This window comes from Mirounga angustirostris, unplaced genomic scaffold (genome assembly GCF_029215605.1).
Source record: "Mirounga angustirostris isolate CCGP_5_RB_7025 unplaced genomic scaffold, mMirAng1.0.hap1 SCAF_1, whole genome shotgun sequence".
NCBI lineage: Eukaryota > Metazoa > Chordata > Mammalia > Carnivora > Phocidae > Mirounga > Mirounga angustirostris.
This window is the reverse complement of record NW_026991709.1, coordinates 59,296,439-59,322,866: the sequence shown is the minus strand read 5'-3', so window position 1 is coordinate 59,322,866 and position 26,428 is coordinate 59,296,439. Positions and strand designations below refer to the sequence as shown.

General features: G+C 43.2%; 1 protein-coding gene across 11 annotated transcripts in view; it reads left to right on the top strand.

Moving 5' to 3' along the window:
- The window catches only part of ZBTB20 (zinc finger and BTB domain containing 20), a 307,719-nt gene that overhangs the window by 216,732 nt on the left and 64,559 nt on the right, over positions 1-26,428 (top strand). For 7 of the 11 annotated variants that reach the window (XM_054504191.2, XM_045902906.3, XM_054504214.2 and 4 more), the window contains 3 exons: positions 17,123-17,223; positions 25,201-25,364; positions 25,737-25,924. In XM_054504191.2, coding sequence (XP_054360166.1) covers positions 25,354-25,364; positions 25,737-25,924 — 199 coding nt within the window. In that variant the 5' untranslated portion in view covers positions 17,123-17,223; positions 25,201-25,353. Of the gene's footprint in view, positions 1-8,111; positions 8,199-17,122; positions 17,224-21,697; positions 24,203-25,200; positions 25,365-25,736; positions 25,925-26,428 lie in introns of those variants that run through there. The other 4 variants (XM_064593295.1, XM_054504217.2, XM_045902910.3 and 1 more) reach the window with 3 other exon arrangements.

Below are 26,428 nucleotides of genomic sequence, written 5' to 3'. Positions count from 1 at the left end.
AATATTTAATTACAGGCTCTCTAAAGCCAGCTGAACCATGGAGTGGCAATGCCATGGCCACATACATCAGCTGAGTAAAAGTTGATCACACGTGCTCTGACCTCTATGTAGTCACTCTGCTGTAATGATGGCTGTGTGTTTATGTTTACGGGACCAAACCTCTTTTCAACTTTATCCTTCCCAATAATGCACTTTGTAAAGACAATTAAAACACACGCACTCACGCGCATGCACACACACACACATTTACCCAGTGTTTCTACTTGGCATGTGGGTGGGTTTTTTTTTTTGTTTTTTTTTTTTTAATCTGCTCAGCAATTTGGGAGTTTGCTTGGAACACAGATGAGTTAAGATAAAAAGCTGTTTTTCAAAAAATGTCCCTAGTAAGTAAAAATGAAGATACTATATCTGAATGAATGTGAAAAGTTGTCCCCTTGTATATTTTTAAAGCTTCCCAAACCATCCCCAGTTCTCAGCCAAACACAGCCTACCCAGATTGTCTTTAGGAAAGTAGCAATTCACAGAGATTTGCAGTGAACCGTGCATCAAACTGCACTCTCTCTTCAGTTCCTGCTCACAGCTCCACCATTTTAGAATATGGTGAGATATGCCAGAGCCCTACCATCTGTTTAATGGGCTAATTATGTTTACCACATGCCTACTTCACAGGAATACCATGAGTGAGGTTGCCAAACATCATACAAATATATATGTTTGTATATATAGATATAAAAATATACACATAAATAAAATCATATACATATATAACAGCATCCAGCATTTCTGAGCTTCATTCTATCTTTTACTATCAGAATATATCATGGCCCATCACTTAAGCCCAGCTAGGCACTGTCAGAGTTTATCATAATTCATGGTGTGGCCATCGGACCGAGGGGACTTGGGGTAGATGAAGTTCAGATTCTATACACATACCTCTGTCTGCCTATTTTCACTGTGCCCCCATATTCTCCCTATTAAAATCTTGACATTTGAGCTTCATAATTAGTACAGTCAAACTTTGTGACACTATATGTTGCTATATGCAATGTCTCAACTCATTTTAAGAAAGAGTATTTCTTTTCCTTTATTAAAAAAAAGAAGAAGAAGAAGAGAAAAGTGAAAAGAAGTGTCAGGCCATTCGAAAACAATCCCTTCTTTACAGGGCTACAACTTTCCTTTACAAGGCCACAACTTTTATTTACAAGGCTACAGCTTTCCTCTTATGTACCACAGCTCCTATATTGGGCTTGTTCCTAAAGCCTTTTTTCCTTTTATGAGGACCCTGCAACTCTTAACAGTTTTTTTCTCTGGTGTTCTCTGGGCACTTCCTAGATAGGTGTTCTCAGTAACTCCAGTTGTCACGTGGGCTAGTTGTCACTTGCCAGCCATGAAAATTATCCCTGGGTCACAAGTTGGGTCAACCCAAGTTGCTTCTTGGAAATGGGGTGTGAGCTAGGTGGGTCTCGAAAGATAGGAGGAATCGTGGGCAGGAAAGGCAGGCAAACAGAGGGTATTCTAGGTGACGGGAATTAAACCAGCAGAGCAACAGGAGAGTGATGGAAAAGAGCGAGTCATGAGTAACGGCAGTGCCTAGTCAGGACATGATACAAGCTCCAGGTATCGGGTTTTCTGTGGGGCTCCTCTGTCTACGTAAAGCTAGCTCAGCAAGCTCTGGGCTTCCTTGGCTTCCAGGATGTGGTGGCCTGAGGAATATTGGGAGAAATAGCCACGTCTGTACACAGACTATAAACCCAATATGTACATTCGCTTTGAAAATGAAAAACAGTAACAACAGATGAAACTATCATTGATGTAACATTTTATTTGGTCTTTTCTAAGATACAGGAGTATTTTAAAAAGCTTTTCTTTTTCCCTGAGTGTTACAGTGTTTTCTTACATTGCTTTAACTGAAGTAAATTATTCAAACAGAGCTGTTTTGTTTTATTTGTTTGTTTTTGTTTTTCAGCTTTATGCTTACCAGGGATTTCAACAAGTTGAAAGAGAAAAAAATAGCCAAGATGTAAATATAGAAATAACCCAGATAAGCTTGCATAAGCATGAGTGAGGGCCTGTGATGAGGATGAGGAAGAACCTTCCTCACAGACAGGACGATCGTTTTTATTCAGCGTGTAAATCTGATTGAGAAGAGACATTGACATAGAAAGAAAGGGAGACTCATTCCCCTTTGATTTTCCCACATATACAAAGAAAAAAAAAAATGACATGATTATTTACTCTGTGACATCCAGAACCCAGAAACCTAAACCTAAACCAAACCACACAGACACAGATCAGGAGAAAGCAATGTGCTTACCAAAATGAGAGGAAGGAGGAATGACTCTGTCATCTTGCCTTACTTTAAAATCAGCAAATGATGGGGCGCCTGGGTGGCTCAGTTGTTAAGCACCTGCCTTCGGCTCAGGTCATGATCCCAGGGTCCTGGGATCGAGCCCCGCATTGGGCTCTCTGCTAGGCGGGAAGCCTGCTTCTCCCTCTCCCACTCCCCCTGCTTGTGTTCCTGCTCTCGCTCGCTCTCTCTCTGTCAAATAAATAAATAAAATCTTAAAAAAATATAAAAATAAAATAAAATCAGCAAATGTTAAACTGGAAAGAAACTTAAAGACCCTTTTATCCAACACTCCCATTTTACAAGTGAGGAAGGTGAGGTGAGGCTCAAGAGATGGTTATGACTTCTAAGATCACGCAGCAGTTGACAAACATGGCTGGGGACCCAGGTCCTCTAATTTATAGTCAGATGCCTTCCAGCCGAGCCACTCTGCCATTTCTTCAGTTTCTCTGAAACCGGTTTAGAGAACTCTAACTTTGCCTTATCCCACCAATGTTGCTTTGTGTCTCTTAATTGTCAACGAGCATCTCGAATAATTGCTTTGGACTGAAGTTGACTTTATAATAATAAACTCTTGGATTCTTATAAATGATTCTAAAAATTAAGACGGGTTCTCAGAAGTATTCTGAGTATTCTACAAATCAGGAGAAGCTCACTAGATAAACATCTATGCCTCTTTTTCATAAGAATCTTAGCACTCCTATAAACATGGCGTGATCATGTTATTTTAAAAAGTTTCTGGAGTTCCAGACATTGGTTGGAATACATAAAGCAGACCAGACCTGCTCATTTACTCCCTCCAAATTGTCCCTGAGATGTTCTTAAACTGCTGTGCCTTTATAAGGACACCATCCCCACTGCCATCGGTATCACCAGCATCTACCAACAGCCACATGGTCAGTCACTATGTACTGATTGCCTATCAGGTTCAAGAAAAAAGCTGTACTTGGTTTTACTGATATTTCATTCAGTGTTAGAAGAGAAAGAACATGGTGAGAGCCTGGCATAGCCCAGCTCCCTTCTGTGAATAAAGAGTGCATCGCTGACAATAGGCATTCAATAAATGCTTCATGCGGGGGGGGGGGGGAGCATCCACCATTTCTCTTTTTCCAAAAAAAAAAAAACCTCTAGGTCATTTGAAGAGATGAACTCTAAGCTTCTGATACAATGTCATGTGGTTTATTGCACCACATATGGTTATTATGATCTAGTTGTCAGCAACAATCCAAAAATACTCGTATTATTGCAATGCAAATAATATAATAATCCACTTGTACATGTTAAATGTGTCTGGCACACCGGGTCCTTGCTTAGGTGCCAAACACACCACTGGCTGATGTAGTGCCCTGAAACTTCAGGTATGTGTAATTACCTCACAAACGCATAGGAGAGGCTAGTTTGTGAGGCCAGGAGGAGAAGAGGCAAACCCCCGGCTCTTCCAGAAGCAGGAATCTTTCAGCAATATATTCACAGTAGTTAGACGGGGAAGACTTTTACGAAGAAAGCAGTGGTGTCTCGTGGCTGTTTTTATTAAAACATTTAGTCAGCCGTTGTACCAGCTCTTAAGATCAATTGACTTCGGTCAGTTGTGAATGAAATATGCAGAAGATTCTATCCCCATCAGCCACCTCCCACCACTGTGGTCCTGTTGTTATGTGGGGTGATTTAGTGGTGAAGATCTCTCCTGTTCTGCATTTGTATATTTGTGTGAAAAACCTAGAACTCATTTCCTCCAGAAGCCACATCCATATGGCACAGAGCGAAGACCATCAGAAAACAGCAGTGGAGGTTTTATTATGCAATCCAGCCAGGTTTGCAAGTGGGGATAAGGAAACATTAGTAATTTTCCTTCTTCTTCCTTGCTCTTTTCTTCTTTTTTCTTCTTTCTCTTCTTTCTTCTATTAAAAACTCTTTTGCTTATGGACTTACAAAATATTCTAAAAGGAAAATAGGCAGAGTAAATCCTATTTGGAGGGAACACACACCATTTTGACATATAACCATATCCAAATGCCTTCTTTGTATCGCTGAACAACTGAGCAGCAGAAGAGACCAGGCCCTGGTCTTCAAAGTGGGTGTTTCCAAGGATGTTCTTTGGTTTGAACGAGCCTCGTCCACCGTTTCATGTTATCAAACAATCAAAACAGAGAAGAAAGTTTTCCTTCTGTACTCCTGGCCTGAGTGGCAGGATGTAGCCTCCATCTGTAATTTTCCATAAAGTCCTCCCCTGGTCCAATTTACACGATATCTAGAGTTACAGGACTCCTGGGACCGCACATGCAAAAAATAATGCCTTCAGTGATTGTTCTTAGGTTGGCCATGATGAAGCAGTGAGGAACTGAAAACATGCATGTGGCAAATTTATATAATTTTTCCCTCATGCACTTTTTCACTTGCTGTCTGGAGCCTAATTTTTTTTTTTTCTCACATGGGAGGTTTAAAGGAAAACTCATCTTTCTAATTTTCGAGTCCTTTTTTCAGCCTGTCCTATTATTTGCTTTTTGGTAATCACCTTAACGGGTGGCTGAGTGGGGATCGTGTATGAAAAGACCTCATCGTGTCTTACAAGGCAGAGATTATGCTCTGGAAAAATACAAGTCTTCCCATGCAGGGTTCTCTCCCAAAGCAAGGGGCTCAGGTTACAGTGCCTGACACAGTGTCACTTGCATAATGGGGACACTGCAGCCATGTTTTCAGTTGCTTTTCACTCTCTGGAATTTTATGCAATGACTGTAGCCAAGAACCTTTGGACTCTCTCTCTCTGGTCAAGCAAAAAGGATAGGAGAAAAAGTCCTTTGAAAATTAAACCTAGCTGGTGCTAGCTAGTAGCCAATCCAGTGTAACTTCTGACCCACCTCCTACCCCTTAGACCCTGCCTTCATCTTTGGGGTTTGGGGTTTTTATACAGTTGTAGAGCGGTAGAGAAGGTGTCTGTCTAGTGTGTGTAGGGCTTCTTGCTATTTCAAATTCTTTGAAGAAGAATGCTTGTTTCCTTCAGTTTATTAAACTAGCTCAGTTAAACATACCAGTCGTCAAGCCCTGTGATGCATGATTACTCCATGTATTTTAAAATTAAAAAAAAATCAATTGTCCTGTCCCCTTTCTCCCTCTGCCTCCTCCCTGTCTGTCTCACTTTACTGAGAGACACTGGGAGTAGAGTGTGTGAGTGTGTGTGTGTGTGTGTGTGTGTGTGTGTGTCTGGGAGGAAGACAGACTCCCTACCTGTAAATGGCTTGCTATTATTAGACGTTCAGTTACCAGGGGTTATGTAAGACAATTGAAGCTCTGTTTTTTAACAGAGACATGATTCATGCTGCTTGTAGTAACAGTAACCACCTCCAAACGAGACAGAAACCAGACGCAGACAAAGGCTGGAGAAATCAATGCCGACTCGGTACAGCCATTCTGCTGATACCCTCTGCCTTTCAATCAGAGCAGCACTTAGGTTATCAGGAGAGGAGGCTCCTGCTTCTTCTGGGTCTTTTCTGGCTCCTGGGGCTGCCAGGTAAAATCATGTGGGCTGGAGAGGCGTGCAAGAGAAAACCGGGCCTTGGGAGCAGTGCTGTCTGACCTTCCTCCCCAGCTCCCTGGACATACTGTCCCCAGGGTCTCCCCAGTGTTTCAGACACACCTGGAGGAACAGGGATTTCTCTGCACTGTGGCTCAGAAACCTCCGAAGCTTCTATTCAGAAAGGCTGGAACTTGGAGGTTTGGCTCACCCACTCAAGTAACTTTGTTCGACTGATACTCTGCAGCAGGCTGGGAGAGCAGGGGACAGAGTGGGATTAGACTGATTTATTACAGCTTTTCCCAAAACCTGAATGGAAATGGACTGGGCTGTCAGCTCCCACACATGCAGGGGACCCATTCCTAATTCCTCCAGTACTCATTCTTTGAGACTATAATAATTCAGTACTTCACAGAATGCAAAGTACTTCCACGTGCTCAGCTTACTTTAGCCTCACAACTTTATAAGATAGGCAAAGCACACATTTTTAATCAATACTATTTTACAGGTGAGAGGTTTTACATCTGGAAGGTAATTAATGCCACTCATTGATTCCTTACTCTTGATTTTATAAGGGTCAGAAAAGTTGACTTGACCATGGTCACATGGCTGGCTGGTTCTTATCAGATCCAGAAGACGAGGCAGATCTTCTGATTCTCCACCTAGTTCTCTGCTCCTCGGATTTGCCACAAAGCTCTTTGGCAGCCATGGTATTTTTAGGAAAAAAAAAAAAAAAGGCGGGAGGAGGAGGAATTTTCTTCTGAAAACCTTGGTTTTAGATTAAGCTTTACCGCTCATTATCTGGACCACTTAAATCTTTCTCCCCCACCTCAATCTTCTCACCTATGTGACTCATGATGGCGGGAACTCATTTTTAGAGAGTGTCCATGAAAGTATGAAAGTACCGCATAACCTTTAAGGTGTCAAAATCAATGTAATGCATTGCCAGTCGTATCCCCCTGCCTCTGCCATAGGGGACATCCTGGGGAGAGATGCAGGGATCTCAGGTTTCACCCAGAACATTAAAGTACACACCTATTCTTACTACAGAAAGAAGAAACTAAGATATTTTACCACAGAAACAGCCCACGGCTCTCAGAAAACAGCCACCTTGCCCCAGTGGCCTATCACACGTCCAAAAGGCAGGCCACCATTCATTTTCACTCTCAAATGTGTAAATTGTCCAGAAAGACAACTCTAAACAGGAGCATGACAGAAAATATCGAAGCCATTTAGCTTCACTGACCCAATAAACTCCCACAATAAAAATTCCAGTTTTAAAAATATTTCCTTATTGATTACTACTACTAATGAATACTCTACTACATTCTTAGGAATTTTAACTTAAGGACCAACACAGAATTTTCTGTTACAGAACTTTTACCATTATCCTACTATTTTCACACATTACATAATACAGTCTCTACCTATTGTAAAGTAAACAGAAGTAAACATTCCCATTTATAAATAGTTTTTAACTAAATCTTTTGTTTGTAAAACACTTTTTATCCAGGAAGGTAGCAAGAGACTTCACAGACTGTACTTTAATTAAATGCACTTTCTCTTTTGCTAAAAGATGAAAATCATTTGTTGCTGCGGTTTTAGGGAAGAAAGCCATACTGTCTTCTCTCACATAATAAAACTCCCTAAGCATCAAGAGACGAAATTTCTAGTCCTAGCCTCCTTATGAACTCACTATTAGAGAACCTGTTCAGACCCAACTTCAGATAACACCTAATCTGAAAAACTCAAAGCCCTTTAATATCTGGTTACGGCACACTTGCCTGAGACGGACAGTTGCTGTGTGCTCTTATGGGCTGTAGCAGTGAAAGAAGTTTATGGGAAAGATGGAATTCATTGTTTTCGGGGGGTTGCATGTTGTGCTTCTGGTAGCCAGTCTGCCTTGACTCCTCCTATGTAATGTGTCTCTACACTGACCCAGAGCGGGAGAGTTGGATATGAGTGGAAGGAGGAGCACATCCAGTCTTGTGATAGTCTGCAGGTGGTTGCTACATGCTCTGTACACCAGCCACATTGTAAGCACTGGATCCTCGCACAAGACTGCCTGACTTCCCTGGGTAGAACAACCTTCTCTTTTTCATCAGGTTGCCATGGTTTAATGATCATGAGTGGTGATCTCATCATTGGTAGAGAGGCAACCCAGTGGTCCCTTTCATGGGTCCTTTGATATTCTTAGATGATTTTACCCTTCTCCGCATTGGGTGTCAACTAATGCAAATTCCTATTTTCACCTAGGGACAGAGCTGCCTTTCCTCATCTAGATCTAGTCTTCATCTCCTCCAAGCATGGGTGTTATCATTTGAAGAGGTGATGACAGTGATGGTAGGTGGTATTTCTTCCCCAACAAGGTGATGGTACATTCCATCTGGGTCTTTAGCACAGTAAACTGTCCCAATCGCTACAGAAATCAAATTCCGATCTATCATGCCCCAATGTCATCCATATCTACCTGTGGTAACCTTTTTTTTTTGAATTATGTTATGTTAATTATCATACATTACATCATTAGCCTCTGATGTAGTGTTCCATGATTCATTGTTTGCGTACAACACCCAGTGCTCCACCCTCCTCAATACCCATCACCAGGCTAACCCATCCCCCCACCCCCTCCCCTCTAGAATCCTCAGTTTGTTTCTCAGAGTCCATAGTCTCTCATGGTTCGCCTCCCCCTCCGATGTCCCCCCCCTTCATCTTTCCCTTCCTACTATCTTCTTTTTTTTTTTTAACATATAATGTATTATTTGTTTCAGAGGTACAGGTCTGTGATTGAACAGTCTTACACAATTCACAGCGCTCACCATAGCCCATGTGGTAACCTTTAATATGGTTATAACTCCATAGTGCGCCCTAGGGATTGCCTGGTGTGCTGGAGTTTCTATAATGTGTAAAACAAGATCCATGACCTACAGAATAGACATTCTCCCCAATGACACAGAAAACAGGCATTAAACTCTATCCATTTATTTTAGTGCTCAGTGTGTGGCAGAGCTCAATATGGGCCGAGATGGTTCTCACAAGGAAAAGTTTCATAAGGAATACATCATTTTGTATGTGTCTTGAAGAAGGGGAAATGCCTAGATGAGGAAAAGGTGATAAAGGCACTCTACAGAGCCAAAATACTATGTTCAGGGGCTCAGAAATACAAATGTGCTCAGTCTTTTTGACACCCTGAATGTTAACTGGGTTAGACCAAATGGAGTATTGACAGAAAGGAAATCTGAGAGGGCTTATTTGATATAGATTCAGTGAACTTACATACCCAGGCTCAAGTATTTGGAACCAGGGAAATCCATTAAAGCATCTTTCTCTAAGTATATTGTGAGGTTGATAAGTGTTCCATTAAAAAATGCTGGGGGATGGTCTATAATCTAATAAGTATGGGCAGTGCTGGGGTCTTCAGCACCTTTAACATCCTCATGTGCATTATAAGTTTGCAAGAGAAACATATTGCATGCAGTGTTTCCTATATTTCTTTAAACAAGGAACTTTCTTTGAGGTGCATCTTGAAGTTCTAGTGTTCTATAAAACTCATTTTGAGATATACCACCTGGAAATATTTTGAAGGGCAGGAGTTGAAGGTGGGGCAAAATGCTATATTGTGATGATTAATCTGGTACTATTTTGAATGGGTATGTCATCGACTACAGAGAAGAAGATATCACTGATGAAACCAAAGGGAAGGAGAAAGATCAGAAGTAAAGAGGATAACCTCCAAGATAGGAAGAGAATGTGGGAAGAGGTATAGATATATTCTGAGGAAACAAAATGATGAAAACTCAGAGATATTGGGCAAGGAGATGAGAGCCAATAAGCTTACTACACTGGATAGTCTAGACCGTCTTACCAATGTAGGAGGCAAAGTCATAAACTGAAAAAGAGAATGGAGAACAGCCTTGGTAAAGTAGGACATAATAAGAAAAACTACTGTAGGCTTGTATTTAGAAGCAACCCTGAGCAGGAGTGAGGGTCGAGATGACATGCATGTGTCACATTTTGTACTGAGAGCAGGAGAGAATGATGTGGTGATATGAATTCATGGTTGAGGAACATGAGAAAAGACCTTGTATACAGAAGGTCAGGGAGCAAGGAAATCTGGAGGGTTATTGAGAACAGCATTGAAATGATTGATCATAGAGTAAGGTCAGGCTGGACAAAGACATCCAGTGAAGCTAGCAGGAGCTGACTAATGGGCCAGGAGAAAAGAGGAGATTCCTTAGGCATTGAGAAAGGGGAGTTCTCAAGCTGGGATTGGAATACTTGATGTCAAATGTGAAGTGGCAAGAGTACATTGGAATGAAGATGAGGGATAAAGTAGCTGGAGAAGATGATGGTAAAGCTCATGGAGAAAATGGTAATGAGTTTTGTACTGAAGTATCGATCAAAGTAGAGAGGGAAAACATAAGTCAAATGTAGAAGATTTTGGAGAAAGTTAAAAACAGGTTCAAGAAGGCAGCAGAGGACCATGATGGAGAGTATAATACAAACCTCTGGCAAGGACCTCAGTGAACAAGACTGGGATGCAGGCAGGAGAGCACAAGCCAGCTGTAGATTAAGACGTAGAGCACTGTGGTTAAAACCTGGCCTTAAAGCCCTGCTTTGCTACCCTCTGGCTTTATGATCTAGCGTAGATATTTCTACTTTCCTAAATGTCAGTTTCCTCATCTATAAAATCAGAATAGAATTCCTACCCTTAAAGAGTGATTATAAGAAATAAAGTTAAACAGGGCACCTGGGTGTCTCAGTCAGTTAAGCGTCTGCCTTCGGCTCAGGTCATGGTCTCAGGGTCCTGGAATCGAGTCCCGCATTGGGCTCCTTGCTCAGCGGAGAGCCTGCTTCTCCCTCTCCTCCTCACTTGTGCTCTCTCTCGCTGTCTCTATTGCTATCTCTGTCTCTCTCTCTCTCAAATAAATAAATAAAATCTTAGGAAAAAAAAGAAAGTTAAATAATGTATGGAAAGTGCCAAGCACAGTACCTGCCACACAGTCAGCATTTAGTTAATGGTTCTGTGGAAGTGATAGAAGCAGGAAAAGGGGAGTGATGTTCACTTTGGAGACAGTGATGGTGTGTTCTCTAGGGTAATGTCATTTTGAAATTTCTTGGTACCTGTTTCTCCATTTAGCCACAAACTATAATGACTAGTCCAGAAAACGTCCTCAGTGCAAGAAACAAGGTATAGATAACTCTGAAATAACACAAATAACGTGCTGCACCATAAATCATGTCCATGTTGGAATCCTCATTACATAGTTTAAAATGACCTTATAACCAGGACCTGTGGCAGGCTTTCTGATCGGGAAGATTCCAGTGTCAAGTGACTTAGAGAAGGAGTTCCCATCACCAGTTACTCATTAAAGCCAGAAAAATGATTACCATCAGTGTATGTGTGTCTGCATATGTGTATATGACATGTATGTATGTATTGAGATAGATATCTCTCACCTGATCCCAAAGATCTCTTATTTTAAAAACAAGAATCAACTGTACCTGATAGCTCTAAGTCTCCTGGGACATGCAGGTGTTATTAACAGAGTTTGTGAATTGTCAAAGAGGAATCCAGAGGTCTCTATGGAGAAAATTAACATAGATTTAATGTGACAAACAGCAGGACCTTCTATTGGCAGGGCCATCCCAGGGGTCTTCAAGCCATCAGAGGTATTTCTTCTGGACATGGGTATTAACTAGTGGTTAATCAAAGAGCTAAAGTGTTTTTTTAAAGGAGCTAAAATATTTTAAAGTAAAACATTTCTTATAGCATTGGAAAGCTGAAGATGGGGTTGATGATTAGTTTGTCTGGCCATGAAACCTTTGGTGCCTTCTTCATTAAGTGGTTTTTCTCACCACTTTCCAGAGAGGTGGGGGGGTGAGGGGCTGTGGGTTAGTGATGTAACTTGGGAATTCATTTCAGGTAATTAGTTAATAAGTTAAGTCAAATAGATTTCTTTACAGGTGTAATGGTTTAACAGGTTGATGAGCTACTTAATTGCCACATCTTTCTTCTCAGGGACTATTAGAGGTTTAAGTTCCCTTAAACATCATAAAATCCACATTTTCTTACAGATGGAAAAGCTGAGCCACCTAGAGGTTAAATGACTCATCCAAGGTCATCCAGCTAGTTCTATCATTTCACTTTCTCTTTTCATCCTCCTATTCCCCTTAACTCTCCCTCCTTTTTTCTCTCACCAGTATTTTGTGCCCTACCACCACTTCTCTGCTGATTATGTCTTAGAGTTACCCTACCTTTACCAAATTTCTGATGCCTCAGATTATGAGACAGTGGGTCTTTGCCAATTAGTAAACCTTCACCACTAATTCATCACTACATGTGGGGCAAAGAAAGGAGGAAAGTGGAACAATTTTAAATTTACTGTGATCTTTGAAACAGCTTTAGCTACACCTGGGAATTTCTGTTAGACAATTAAGGTTAGTAAAGCTCATTGAATCTCTCAGAGGAAAGGTGTTATTTGAATTATTACCAGATAATTATTGTTAAAAATAACAATAATGTAAAAAATAGGAACTTTACATGTTAGAGACATTACCATTTTAATTTCCAATGGGGGGTAGTAGAGCCCTGGGGGATCCAGGAACAATTTTTTTTTTCCCCATGATGTGCTCTATGCCAGAAACTTCTTGAATTCTGTCTAATGCCTGATGACCTGACAAACTGGCCCAGAATCAGAAGCCAGTCGTGCCGTGTGAGCTGTTAGCCAAGTTATTCAGCTTGAACTGCTCCTTCAAAAACAGTAGGACGGCGAGTGTCAGACATAAGACCTGTGGTACCCAACCCAGTGTCATCAGTATCACCTGGGAGCTTTCTAGAAATGCAGAATCACAGACTCAATCCCAGACATGCTGAATCAGAAATCCTGCATGATTCATTTGTTCATTAGAATCTGAGAAGACCGTTAAAAGATGTTCTCATCTTCAAATAGAAAGGAGTTAGGAAGGAATTCTACTTATTGATTCTGAAAGAGTTCCTTCACCTGAGGTCTGTGCTGCCAGTCTGAATTATCATGGAAATAGCATAAGCGTCTTTCTTGTGCTGAGGTCACAGTGGGAACTAGAAATGTGTCATGCTGTGTTGGAACAGTTGTTGTATAGTAAGAAGAAAACAACAACAAAAAACAAAACACCCCTGCCCCCCACCCTTGACTTAAAGTAAGAGAGATCTGGCTCAGATCTGACCTTGAATTCTGACCTCACTATCCACAGAATGGATAATTGAGCTCTCTTAGTCTCACTTTTCCTCATCTGTAAAATGGGCATGCTTATACCTCCAACACAACATTGCTGTGAGGATTCAGTGAGAATGTATTTACATGTAAAAATTCCCCCATGCAGTCCCTGACAAAATGTAGACATGTAACAACTGGTAGCTATTATTGTTACTATTACCTTTTTTGTGAGCTTTCATCATGAAGGCCCCATCTCTCATTTTAGGATGATCTGGTGTGATTTCCAAAGAATGGGAAGAGCCACACTGAAGTGAGACCTCCACAGAAAATTCCTTGTGATGTGTGGCAGTATGTTACATAACAGCTCTGCTCTCTGAGGGCTTCCAAGACAGAGCTGCAGAGACGTCAACAATAAAACAGACTGGGATGGAAATGACCCACCGTCTCCTCTGCCTCTGACACCATCAAGAACGTTGCCAGCTGGGATCCAAGAGCAGATTCTTTATTACAGTGATGATGTAAGAGGCAGAGAGAACAGCTGGATTTCCAGACTCTGGGAAAAATGTGTAGACCCAGCAGCCTCTCAGAATTATCTTTTGACTTAAAAACTGTGTACATTGAATATGGGAGTCATTGCAATAGAATAAATATGAAACCTCATGAAGTCATTTTCAAGGAGTCTTTTTTAGAGCATACCCACCCTTTAAGCAATAAAACATGACACACTAGGCAGTAGTTCTGATTAATAGACCCCTAGGTGTGTGCTGAGGCATGTGGGGAAGTAAGGAGAGGGGGAGAGATGACCGTTTGCCAAAAAATGAAAGGAAGATTATAGCAGCAGGATGTGGGGAGGAGTTTGATTAAAGGACAGAAAGATTATATCTCCATTTAATTATAAAATGCACAATTTAAACCAAATGTTAGGCATGTTTAAAATGTACACTTCTCTAATTACACAATGGATTTGTATGCTTCCAGGTGATTTTTCATTGCAATGTACTAGACATATCGGTCAGTGATATACTTTATCATTTTAATGGAGTTGCCAGGGGGAGAAAAGAGAAGGAAGCCGTGTCTGGTGAAGTGTTGATAACCTGTCCAGCCGTAAGATGGTTTAGTAAGAACTATAGAGAGCTCTTGAGCCCCATTTGCTGTTTATGTGGCTACTTGGATGTTGCTATTGAATGGATGTCTCAGTGCATAGCTTGGCTCCCCCACACTGGCCAAAAAGCCTCTGATTGATAGTAACAAGTTTTTCCTCTGGTGAGTAACAGTAAGTACTCGCCTGGGAGAGGCAGATAAGTCCTATAGTACTGGAGGCTCACATTTAAGAGCTGAGCTTTTCTGGCCAAGTAAACACTACCGAGATTCCCTAGAAAAGTCTCGTTTTCTCACCTAGGTAAACCATATTTTCTGGGGGGTGGGGGGGTGGGGAAGGAACTCTTCATCTTTGGGCAAGAGGAAAGGATTCTGTTTGAGGATGAGGATAGAAAGGAGATTAAACAGTGAGTACTTCTATCATGGGAGGAAAAGAAGAGAAGAAAGTTGGGAGCCTTGGGAGCACTCGCCTATGTGTTCCCGCAAGTAAATTGGTGATACAGTGAAAGAAAAATCCGTGAAAATTTAAACAAACTTATAGGATCAATCCTGGGCAAGACTAGGTGGAGAAGACACACGGACGTGGGTTGTGTCGTAGCGGGACTGCCAATGGCCTCTGTTTCTACGAGGTCAGAATTTAACCATAGAATCACTGTGGCATGTTTTCACCAAGAACTTCAGCTGAACCCACTGCTTTTCTAAAGCATGAGAAATTCCTTCATCCTGCTTTTCACCCTGTTTATCACCCCGGTGGCATTTGCAATACTGTCATAACTGTTTCTGCTGACAGTGTTAGAAAGGTTTGCTTCCTTGTTCTTTAAATCCACCCTCGTTTTTTAACATTATTTATCTATAAAAGGATATTTATTATTTCAGTTTATTGAAGTGAATCAGTGAAACAAATTTCTTTATCTTTTGGAACCCAGTATATCCTTGCTGGCTGTGCACCCCGTGAGCCCCTCACTGTCTCTGGTCTGGTGACTGTGGATGGTCTGCTGGGCCTGTTGGTGCCGAGCATGCGCTGATAGATATTTAAAGATCTGTGACCTTTTCTATCAGTTATTGCTGCTCGGCCAAGAGCAAGGATGTGGCCTTGAGCGAGTCAGTTCCCTTAATCTCATCTGGAAAATGAGAGGCGATGAGCTTTCAGGTCTTTCCAATTCAGTCTCAGTTTCCATGACTCTAAGCAAGAGTCTTGATTCCTTTTAACTTTGGTTCAGCAGACATCAGCCGAGTGCAAATCTCTGTGCAAGGCATTGCATACTATAGGGTATAGGAAGTAAAAATTATCTCTGCTTCCTAGGAGCTTATAGAGGGGGGAGCCAAATTACACAAGTAATTACTAGAGTCCATAGGACATGCAAAGGGAGTAGTGCAGAAAGTGCTTGAGGACTCAACTAGGGCACTTTCCTTGGGGAGATGTTTCATAATGAGGTGGCATTTGGATGGGAAAGAGTGGGACTTCTCTGCGGTGTGGAATGGACTATAAAGAGTGGAAATTAGACTGGGTCTATATTGTAGGGGCCTTGAATGCCAAACTGAGAAGTTTGAATTTAGTCCAGTAGGCAAAGAGCAAAGGAATGATATGTTTAGAGTGGTACTTAAGAAAAATTAATGTGGTATTGATGTAAAGGATGGGCTAAAGATAAAAAGAACCTGGAAGAAGTGAAGCCATTGGGAGGCTCTCACAAAAGTCCTGGCACAGATGACAAAGGGATAAATAGGTGTTGGGAGAGAGAGTAGGTATTGCTTTAGGAAGCACAGCCTCTAATCTCTTGGCAGCTGATTGGATATGAGAAGCAAAAGAAAAGGAGGAATTAAAGATGACTCCTCCATTGTAGGACCAAGTAACTGGGTAAAGATGGTAGGAAATGGACCATGGCAGGAAATGGGAACATATTTCGAGGGAGAGACATTGATTTCTGTTTTAAACTTTCTGAATTAGAAGTGTCTGTGCTGTATTTGATGGAGGTGTGAGCTTCTCAGAGTTAGAGGCCCTCCCTGTCTTATTCATCTTTTCCAGGTGCCTGAGTGATGCTATGCAAACACTGAATGAATGAATGGGTGAATGAATGAATGAACAAGCAAATGAGTGAATGAACCAATAACCAGAGATTATTAATAATGTGGATCTGGACCTCTGCAGACAAGCGGGAACTAAAGATAGCCATGTGGGTGTTCTCTATGGAGAAGTAATTGTTGAGGTCTTGCAGGGTGGGTGTAGGCAAAGACTGAGAAAAGAATCTTGAGGAATATCTACATTTAGGAAAATGAAGACAAGCCAGTGAAGGAGGCAGAAGAGAGAGCCGAGTGGTGGAAGGAAAGTCAGGAAAATGCAGGATCCCAGCAAGAAGGGAGGACAGTTTCGGGAATAATATGGTCATCGGGGCTCGGTGTGGCCAAAAGGGCAAGGCCTAGGGAAGGACCTCTGGGTGCAAGGCTGGAGACAGACAGTGGTCAGCCCTGCAGCCCCTAAGGGTGAGCGCCACGTGTTAGAGGACACAGGAGATGGCGGAGACTTTGTAGTGAAAGGCAGAGACTCGGCAGGAGCTCAGAACGTGGCCAGGTCAGTGGCGTTTCCAGAGCAGGTAAGAACTGGGCACTACAGCAGGAGAGGCTACAGTGGAGTCGAGAACACCAGCAGAAGCGTCGGCTGTGGCAAGGTTGAAGGACACTGCCCCCCACCCCCACCCTCCACCTCGGCTTCCATGTCCCCACCACCAAATGTGCTGCGTCCGTACAGACAGGGTGCTGTGGAAGATCTCGGACCACCCCCGCCATCAGGTGGCATGCTGAGAATGGAGCCTGGGCGACATCCTCTCTTCTGCCTCGGCCTCCCCTGGCCGGCCCTCTCTGGTGCAAAGGTGCAGGACCGGACTGTCCCCCAAGTCCCACAGTTCTGTCTCCATCAGCGGGACTGATCACCATCACCTGTCATTTAACGGCCTTATCTTTCTTCCTTGTCTGCTCTAGATGCAACCGCTCTCTGTTCCCTGCCCCAATGAACATCTGCACTAGGCCCAAGCCTTGGAGTGATTTACCTGAAGAGTGACACCATTTATTTGGAAACTACTGTGAGTACATTATGCCGCCAGTGAAAGGCTTCTCAGTTCACTCAGTTTAATTTGGAAAAAAAACAAAAAAACAAACACCCTCACACAATTGTAGACGCAGATGCAGCTGTAGATGGCTTCAGGTCTTGATCGCGGTGGGGCTACAAGACTCGAGGCTGAGGAGCCCGAGGAGCCCGAGGTGGCCCTCGGCTGCCAGCCTGCAGCACCTGCCCCGAGCAGGAGCACGCCTCCTCACCAGATGACGCGGGGCCGGATCCTGGCATCCCTGGTGGGGCCTGGCACTGTTCTGCTTGGTCGTCTGCACCCGCGCCGGACGTGGTGGCAGCTCCCAGCCGATCTCTTGGCCCCTTGTCTCCTCCTGTGCCACTCTGTTGAATCTCACCGCAACTTGTCCTTTCATGCCACCCTGGTCAGGTCTGGGGGCCAGCTTTCCTCCTCGGCATCTCTCTGTTGTCTGAGTCGCATCTCTGAGCTAATGCCCTTGCTCCTTTCGGGGGCCAAGGCCCTCCCTGGGGACTCGGGGCTCCTTCAGCCGCATCTCTCACCCACTGCTTCCAGCTCAGCCCTGCCCTCTGGATGCACGGCTCTGTGCTTGTGGTTGAGTTCCCTCTATGTCAGACATTTATGTCGGAGAATGCAGGGCAAGGTGCACAAATAGGTTGGGATATGAGGCATGATGCCTCCAGGACAATACTTACGAAAGATTGATATCAACTATTCATTAACCATTGCTAAAAGTAACAGATGAAGAGATGCTTTTTTTTTTTTAACTGAAAAAGCCAGAAAGTTAAATTATTTAGAGGCTATGCATGCAAAACAGCTCAATTATACATTTTAAGACAAAACCTCGTTCTAGTTGTATTCTCAGGTTTTCCTATCTATGGTATGAGGCGGGTCATGGGATGGTGTTTTATAGACCTCTCTGCTACTGGAAAATGCTAACCCTGGGAGAGTAACATCCCTGTTAGGCTTTCGGGTAGGATTTTCACATTCATATTTTCTATGTCTTTAGCTATTTGGGCATAAATCATACACAAAGGGACAAAGCCAGAGTTTTTGTTCCCCTTTAATGCTTTTAGTCACCTGGATTGTAATTAGTGGCAGTGGACGTGTAGGTGACAGGCAGGCTTGCCTGGCCAGCACGGAGATGGGGAGCACCAGAGTCATCTGCAGTACTACTGGGTTCAGGGGCTGGGGACCAAAGACACGACGGAAGATCAAAAATAGTTCCTCCATACCCATGTGAGGAACTTGCTTGTATAGACACCTTCATTCATTCATCCTCAAGCTGAAGTGCAAGGAGTGCCTTAGAAATTCCCACGTCTGATGGTTTTCTGGGTTTCTCTGCATTACAGGGTAACTATACTAGGGCAAGTAACACAGCTGTGCTAGGGTGTAGTCAGGGTCCCCAGGATCGGTAGCCTTTGGAAGAGGGAAGAGTCTTTACCGTTCCTACGTTCTTGCAGAGAACTCAAATCCACACCCAGGAATCAGGACCTACGCTTTCCTGAAAATCATAGGGAGTCCCACCAGTGAGCATCTGTTTCTGCCCTAGGAAGCATTTTACCTGTGCCCAACACCAGTACCTGCTTTCAGGCTTACAGGTCCTACCAGGGACAGATTAGGCTCTAATCTTTGCAAGCTCTCTCATATTTAAAGAAGAAACAACAATAAAGTTTCTGCACTTGGCTAGGTACAAAACCAATAAGGTGAATAAACTATAAAAATGTGGACTAATTACAAAAATGTGTCCAGGGTTGACAGTGCCCTGGACCAGGTCTCAAGGCTTAGGGATGGGAAGGGAGGGGACAAGTGTTAGATTTTAAAACCTACCCACTCCCAGACCACTTACACAACCATACTCAGCAGCCCTGCCTACTTCTCTGGATTGTTGTGATAATTAAATGAAATAATATGCGTATAATGTCTGGCATAGCAGAAGTGAATATATTTACTCGACCCACTGAAATTCACTGGGCAATTTACTCTGTGTCAGACACTGTTCTGGGAACTAGGGATGTGGCCGCCAACAAAACACACAAAAATCCCTGCTCTCACGGAGTCCACATTCAGCTTTCTCCCCCGTAAATGGCAAATAGACAAAATAGGTACATGGACGCTGAGAGAACTGACTTCACTTTATTTTGCTCTGTCTTTCTTTCCAGAAAGTAAAATTGAGACGGAAGGGTGAAGGAAACGGAGGAGGGAAAGAAGAGGTCCACTGATTAGTATCCCCTCTGTACACACACAAAACCCCAGAGCCCTTCTCTGCCCTGATATGTGGCCCAGGAGGCCGGCCTCTCTGGACTGCACTCCCAGGCTCTCCCCCTTTGAACTGGGCCGAAAGGAACATCAGTAAAGGATGTGCTGGTAGGAGGAGAGTGAGGGCAATGTACCCCCCTTCCTAACTGCAGTTCTGACTAGACTCCGAGAATGCCATGCCTTCCTTGCCCCTTGGATTTAACCGTTGAAAGCTGACATTCACAGCATTCCACCGCTGCTAGCCCTGGCGCTTCATCCCACCCTGAGCACCCCACTACCTCCTCTGTACCTCACTATACAGTCCTTATATTAAACTCTCTCCAGCTAAAACCTTTGAGTGTGCCCACTGTTTCTTGCCCGGATCCTGACTGATACAGCGAGGGAGACATACACTGAAAAACATTATAAATCGGCCTTGCCAAGAAAATTTTAAAAATTGAGAGAATAAAATGTTTTAATTACGAAAACATCTTAAATTGATCTGAGAACATTAGACCAAGTAGTAAAAGGATAAATTGTAAGGAGACGTGATAAGCGTGAGTGCCAAAGGTTGGCTTCGACGCACAGACCATAGTGCCCAGGTTTGATGGGCTTCCAGGGCCCAGTGTAGCTTGCTTGACCCTCAAGTTCGAGAGGGGCTCTTGGTGTAGCAAGAGCAATGACAAACAAGTGAACAGAAAGTGTCGGGAGCGTGATACAGTAAGATCAAAGTGTTCAAGAAGAGATTGCTTATCCTTAACATTCTTTTGCCTTTGCTACAATGACAGTCCATTTGCCCCTGACGAAGTCTAGACATTAAAAAAGATTACTAAGGTCGAGGAAGTGCCTCCTTATAGCTGACGAAAACCGTAGAACTGATGCTCTCTCAGAGCTACCATCATTGAGCACTGACCATGTGCCATCACTCTGCCAATCGCTTGACACGAATTATCTCATTTAATCCTCACATCAGCCCAAGGAGGTAGGTATTATTACCCCATTATTTCCACTGAGGCCCAGAGAAGCACAATAATTTGCCTAGGGCACTCAGATACTTGATGGTAGAGCTGGGTTTCATTGGCGGTGGGGTTGGGGGGGCATTGTTACACCTCTGCTCTCTGATCCCCTCCCCAAACACTCTCCTGAGCCTTTTCAATGTTTTGTTGGGAAAGAGAATAAAGAAATGGTTACCATTCCAAAAGAAAGGGGGGGGGAAGGGCACTGTGGGTCTAAATTGTCATGATTCAATGACTGAGTAATTATTTATCAAAAGGAGGTTTGACTAATTCTTTCCTATCCAGCAGGCTGATAAGTGGAAGGTATGTTAATGTGCAGGAGAGGTGGGGTGGGGGGGCAGTGAAGAGAGAAAATTGGGAGAGGGAGATAGAAGAGAGCACTCTCCTCTCAACAGCCCCGGGAGTCTGATAAGAGCTCACACAGATACAATATTTATTTTCCATATGTTGTAGAAAGCATTGCCATCACTGTATGTGTGCAATATGTGCAAAGAAGTGTGAAATATATACATCAAATGCCACCGATCTGGTTAATTTCCACGCATTTAACATGCCTGATACCTACTATCTCATCAATATGTTTCAATGCATATTTCTTTCCGCATGCAATATGTCTGGTAAGGAAAGAGCCAACATCATCCACAACCTCACTCACTGCTGTGTTTCAGCCCAAAACTTGTTGCCAGGACCAGCCCAGTGAGAGTTAAAAAACCAGCCACCAGTCCCCCTAAAACGCCTTTCCAGTTCTTGAAGTGGCCCTTTTTCTCTAAGAGAAATGTTTGCAGTGGGGAGATGGAAATGTGTTTGTTCTCTTTGGACAACTGGGAGATCTTCAGTGAGGATGTCAGAACTGACCGTTTGAAAGGCAGGTGCCTGCAGCCACACTTTTTTTTTGAGCGCAGGGTTCCACCAGTGTGGCGGGAGGAAGTGCACAATGATTGGTCTGTTTCTCTGTGGAAGTGTTCAGGGTACACCCAGTTTTGCTTTGCATATATTTACGAAACATCTGCCCTTTTCTTGTTCTTAAATCCTTCCCCCTCACCAGCCCCCTTTCCCCTTTCTCCCGGTTTCTTTCTTCCTTGTTGTTGGCTTGTCTAACTTTTTCACTGGAGCTTTCATTTTCCGGTTGAGGGGCGACTTCATCAGAGTGTATAATTTTAACATTGGGGGAGGGAGGGAGAGAGGGAGGAGAGAGAGGGAGAGAGAGAGAGACAGAGAGAGAGAGAGAGGGAGAAGGAGAACTGAAAAGAAAGAAAGAGGCTGAGCGGCCAGAGCTTGGCAAACCAACCTTTGGCATGGTGACCGGGAGGAAGGTTCTGGTCTGGTCGGGAGTTTGCCTCTCCCACGTGCGGCCCGAGTAGCCTGTGGTGCTGCTGCCCTCTAAAGGCTCCAGGGAATAATGCATAGCCATGGAGGCTTGGACAGACTTGGCCTCAGATGTGCCGTGTTTATACGATTCTCTCTGCACAGCCAAAGAAGGTATTTTCAGTTAATTACTGCAGGACTTGCCTTTTCCTCCTTAATAAACTATCAGCTGCAAAAACGGGGCAACATCACAGCACCTGTGCATGTCTGGACAGACTGCTGCTACGTTTCCGTGTTTCTCGGCTCCAGAAAAAGGAGTCCAGCAGAACTATCAGAGGGGGTGAGATGAGAAATGGATTGCTTCTAAGGACAGTTGGTAGCTCTCCGTTATCTGTGCAGGTGGAAAAAGCCCAGTGGTATCAGGATGAGCAAATGAGGGGGTGAGCCAGAAGGTTGACTTTTCAATATTTTCATTGGTAGAGGTGCCTTCCAGTGCCTCTGTACTGCGAGTGTTCTCCATAGGTGATCCTTGAGACAACAGACAGGAGGGTGTGGAATAAAATGCCAGGTAGGAAGCAGGATCAAATTTAGGGAAGGAAGCAAGGGCATTTATATAAAGAACAATACCATTTTTGCAGTGTTAAAAAAGTAATGTTGGTTGTTTGGTCATATACTCATGTTTGAAAGAGGGCTTTTTCAATTTCCTGAAACAGAAATCCAAAACTAGCCGAGGCCTTGTCAGTAAGCATCAGAAATAAATATTAAAAAAAAAAAAAAAAGAGTTTTTCTGTTAAGTGATATCTACCATTAGTATTTCATCCTGATATTTAAAGGACTCATGAGGACCAGTCCAGCTTTGTTAAGCAAAATGGTCCTACTCTTGGGGCTCCTGTGGCTCAGTCAGTGAAGCGTCTGCCTTCGGCTCTGGTAGTGATCCTGGGGTTCTGGGATCGAGCCCCGCATCGGGCTCACTGCCCAGTGGGGAGTTTGCTTCTCCCTCTCACTCTCCCTCTGTGCTCTCTCCGTCTCTCTCTCAAATAAATAAAAACAAAACAAAACAAAAGAATAGGGAAACTTAATTGGGATTTAGACGATGACTGTTCTCAGAATATACCTTGAATTCTATTCTGCTTCACTCCATCAACAAACAAATATTGAATGACAGCTTTTTTTAAATTTCTTTTAAAGATTTTATTTATTTATTTGACAGGGAGAGACACAGCGAGAGAGGGAACACAAGCAGGGCGAGTGGGAGAGGGAGAAGCAGGCTTCCCGCCGAGCAGGGAGCCCAATGTGGGGCTCGATCCCAGGACCCTGGGATCATGACCTGAGCCGAAGGCAGATGCTTACCGACTGAGCCATCCAGGCACCCCTCGAATGACAGCATTGTCGAAGCTACTCTGCTTAACAGTACACACTAGAGAGCAAACTCCGAGAGGATAGCAACCAGGCTTGCTGCATTCCCTAACCTATCCTGACACACCATAGGTGCATGATATTTTAAGATGAATATGTGACTAGATGAATGGTGCGAGGGAAGAAGGAAGGAAAGAAAGGATGAACACAGGGAATTAAAAAATAACTAAGACATTTTCTCTCAGAGAGTTTACAGTCTCATGGGGGGGCGGATAACCACGTAAATAACTACTATTGAAACAAAACTTAGCGAGTAAAATAGGGAGAAGTATAGATTTTTTTGGAATTTCAGAGAAAGGTGGGACGGAGTTGAATTTCAGAGAGAAAGAGACATTCCATCTGGTAGAGGTAAATCAAGACAGTTATAAGGTGGAGACAACCTTTAATAAGTAAGAAGGATAAATATGACTTCAACAGAGTTGTAAAAGGGACATTCAAAGCAAGGGAACTAACTTGAACAAAGATGTAGAGCCAAGGATGTAGATACCCCAAGACGTTCTGGGAATTTTCAAGAACTTTGAGAGTCCTGTGTGGCCAACATGTGGTCTATATGCTAGAGCATATTTAGGACTCATTTGGGGTGCTGGGCTAAACTGATTTTCTCCGAGAGGTCAAAGAGGATAGAGAGCCAGTAAATAAACAACAGTCTAAATAAAACTGTTAAGGTGATAGTGGTGGAAATGGAAAGGAAACATGGATGTGAAAAAATATGAAGGAAACAGAATTGTCAGGACTTGATGAATTGGCTTTAAGTCAGAGAAGGGTGTTACTCACCTACAGTTTCCAACCTGATGACAAAGCAGGTGACAGACAACAGTGATGGAAATAGGGAGGGGTCTGAGAGGGGGCACTGGTTTCCAAGAATAAAGAAGAGTTGAGCTTTGGAGACTTTGATCTTGGATATTTTCTTAAACTGAACACCAGAAACCGGGCTTTGGAGGTCCACGTAGACACTCAAGACTTGGGGTCGGTTCCATCGTCACCCATCCAACAAACAATTGGTAAAGCATTGCAATTCATTGCTTCTCTTATATTGGCCTACTCCATGCTGAAAAATATGTCTGAAAGCTTCCCCTCTCTCTTCATCTTTACCATGCTATCTCTGCCTCCTGCCCTCTGAAAAAGCAGATTTGATTTCACAACCTGTTGGACCAGAAACACAGCATGCTAATCGTAACACCATATTCTGCGAGGGCAGATTTAACTACCCCGTACAGCAAATTCCGATACAAAATATTCTGTATGACAAGTCCATTGCCAGGCTTATAGAAACAAGAAAAACATGGAAACAAAGCTACTTACAACAAATTCTGTTGCACACAAAGTCTTCCACCAAAAAATAAAATAAAATAATTTCTCTGGTCACCATCCACATAATGATAGAAAGAGGCACAGAGCCAAGGAAATTGGAGGGCATGTGCAGGGTATGACTAATAACCCGGTTTGGCTGGGACCTAAGGTACATGCAGTGTCAGCTAAGTATTTCTGTGTTTATGTCCGTTTCATCGTCCCGAAGAGGAAGGACACCAGAGCCAACTGGTACCTGAGCTCTTTTGCTTCCTATTCCTGACCTCAAGCAGCAGTGGGCAATAATTACTTTCTAGTGCCCTTCACCCATCTCTTCCTCCCACCCCAAACACACAGTCACCCTCCCATACTCCAGAGTCATGTACTAAATCAACAAACAAAGGGAATCTTCAGCTTTGGATGAGTAAAGATTTGGAATAGAGGATCTCCGTGTGACACCTTACCGCTTTACCTGCTAGAAGCTAAGCTCATCTTTTCATTTTTCATTTGCTACTTTAACAACAACCTCCATCACTACACTCTCATCTATATAGCCTGCAAATTTAGATTGTGATTGGAAATTATGTGTTAATCTAAAGTAAAATCTAATAACAGCAAGAAAGTTGAATGTTCCATAATGCGTTCCATGAATAGAAACTTCAAGCTGGAAGGAACCTTTAAGGCCTTCTAATCCAAGCCCTTTATTTTACAGATGAGGAAACTGAAGCCCAGAGAGGTGAAGTGAGGTGCCCAAGGCCACACAGCAAGTTAGAGGCACAGCTAGTACCATAGCTCAAGTCTCCTGACTCCCAGTCCAGTGCTCCTCCCATTACTCCACGGGTCCTGTCTCTAAGCTTCCTGACAAATGCTAGAACGGTAAACCTCCACTAGTATTTTTCCAGACCATGTTAAAACTCTTAAGGGGGAAAAAAGGATGCTTTCTTGGATAATGTCAGCCATACGTAGCTCAATCTGTCTAAAGTTCTGGGACAGGGTCTTTTTATGCAGCCAACAGAGTCCAAATGTGGTGCTGTTTGCTTGGCCCATATGCTTTCATGTGTTCCCAGTTAGGCCATTACTGGAGGGAAAAAAACAAGAATCAGCTTGTTTTAAAACAAGGGACATACTGGACTCCCTCCCATCCCCCCTCAGAAAAAAAAAAAATCAAGTTATCTTTAACAGATTCTAAAAATGCCTTTTCCCAAATATGCAGTCAGTTCCTTCAAAGGGCCCTTTGTTTATTTTCAGGAAGAAACCCAAGACAGCTGAAAACCAGAAGGCATCTGAGGAGAATGAGATTACTCAGCCGGGCGGATCCAGCACCAAGCCGGGCCTTCCCTGCCTGAACTTTGAAGCTGTTTTGTCTCCAGACCCAGCCCTCATCCACTCAACACATTCACTGACAAACTCTCACGCTCACACCGGGTCATCTGATTGTGAGTACACCAGTAAGGTGATGGTGTCTTCGTGGCGCTTGGAGCGGTGTGCTTCTCCCCTGGGTTCAGGCTTTTTTTGCGTTCCGAACAAGCCATTTCCATTTGGTCTTTAGAGTAGTCAAAGGGAACTTGCCTCCATTTTGATTCAGCCAACGTCCATATTTTCAAAGCTAGAGTGTATTTTAAAACCAGGTGTCCAGCCACTTGGCCTCAAAAGGCTGATTCATTCTATATGAACCACATTTTCTTTCATAACATTCACTCAAAAAAAAAAAAAAGAGAGTTGGGTTACCGTTTTCTAATTATTCTTTTGTCCCCGCGATCTGAATAACAGCACTTCCACCATGACTAAACTGAACCACCAAATATGGACCTCAAAAAGCCAGTTAGACACAGGAAACATCCATTTTGAAATTACATAATACAAGTCAGCTTTGCATTAGTTATTGGAGTCTCATTTGGCTTGGCTGAATTTCCGTCCTTCCAGTTTTTAATTTATTTTGA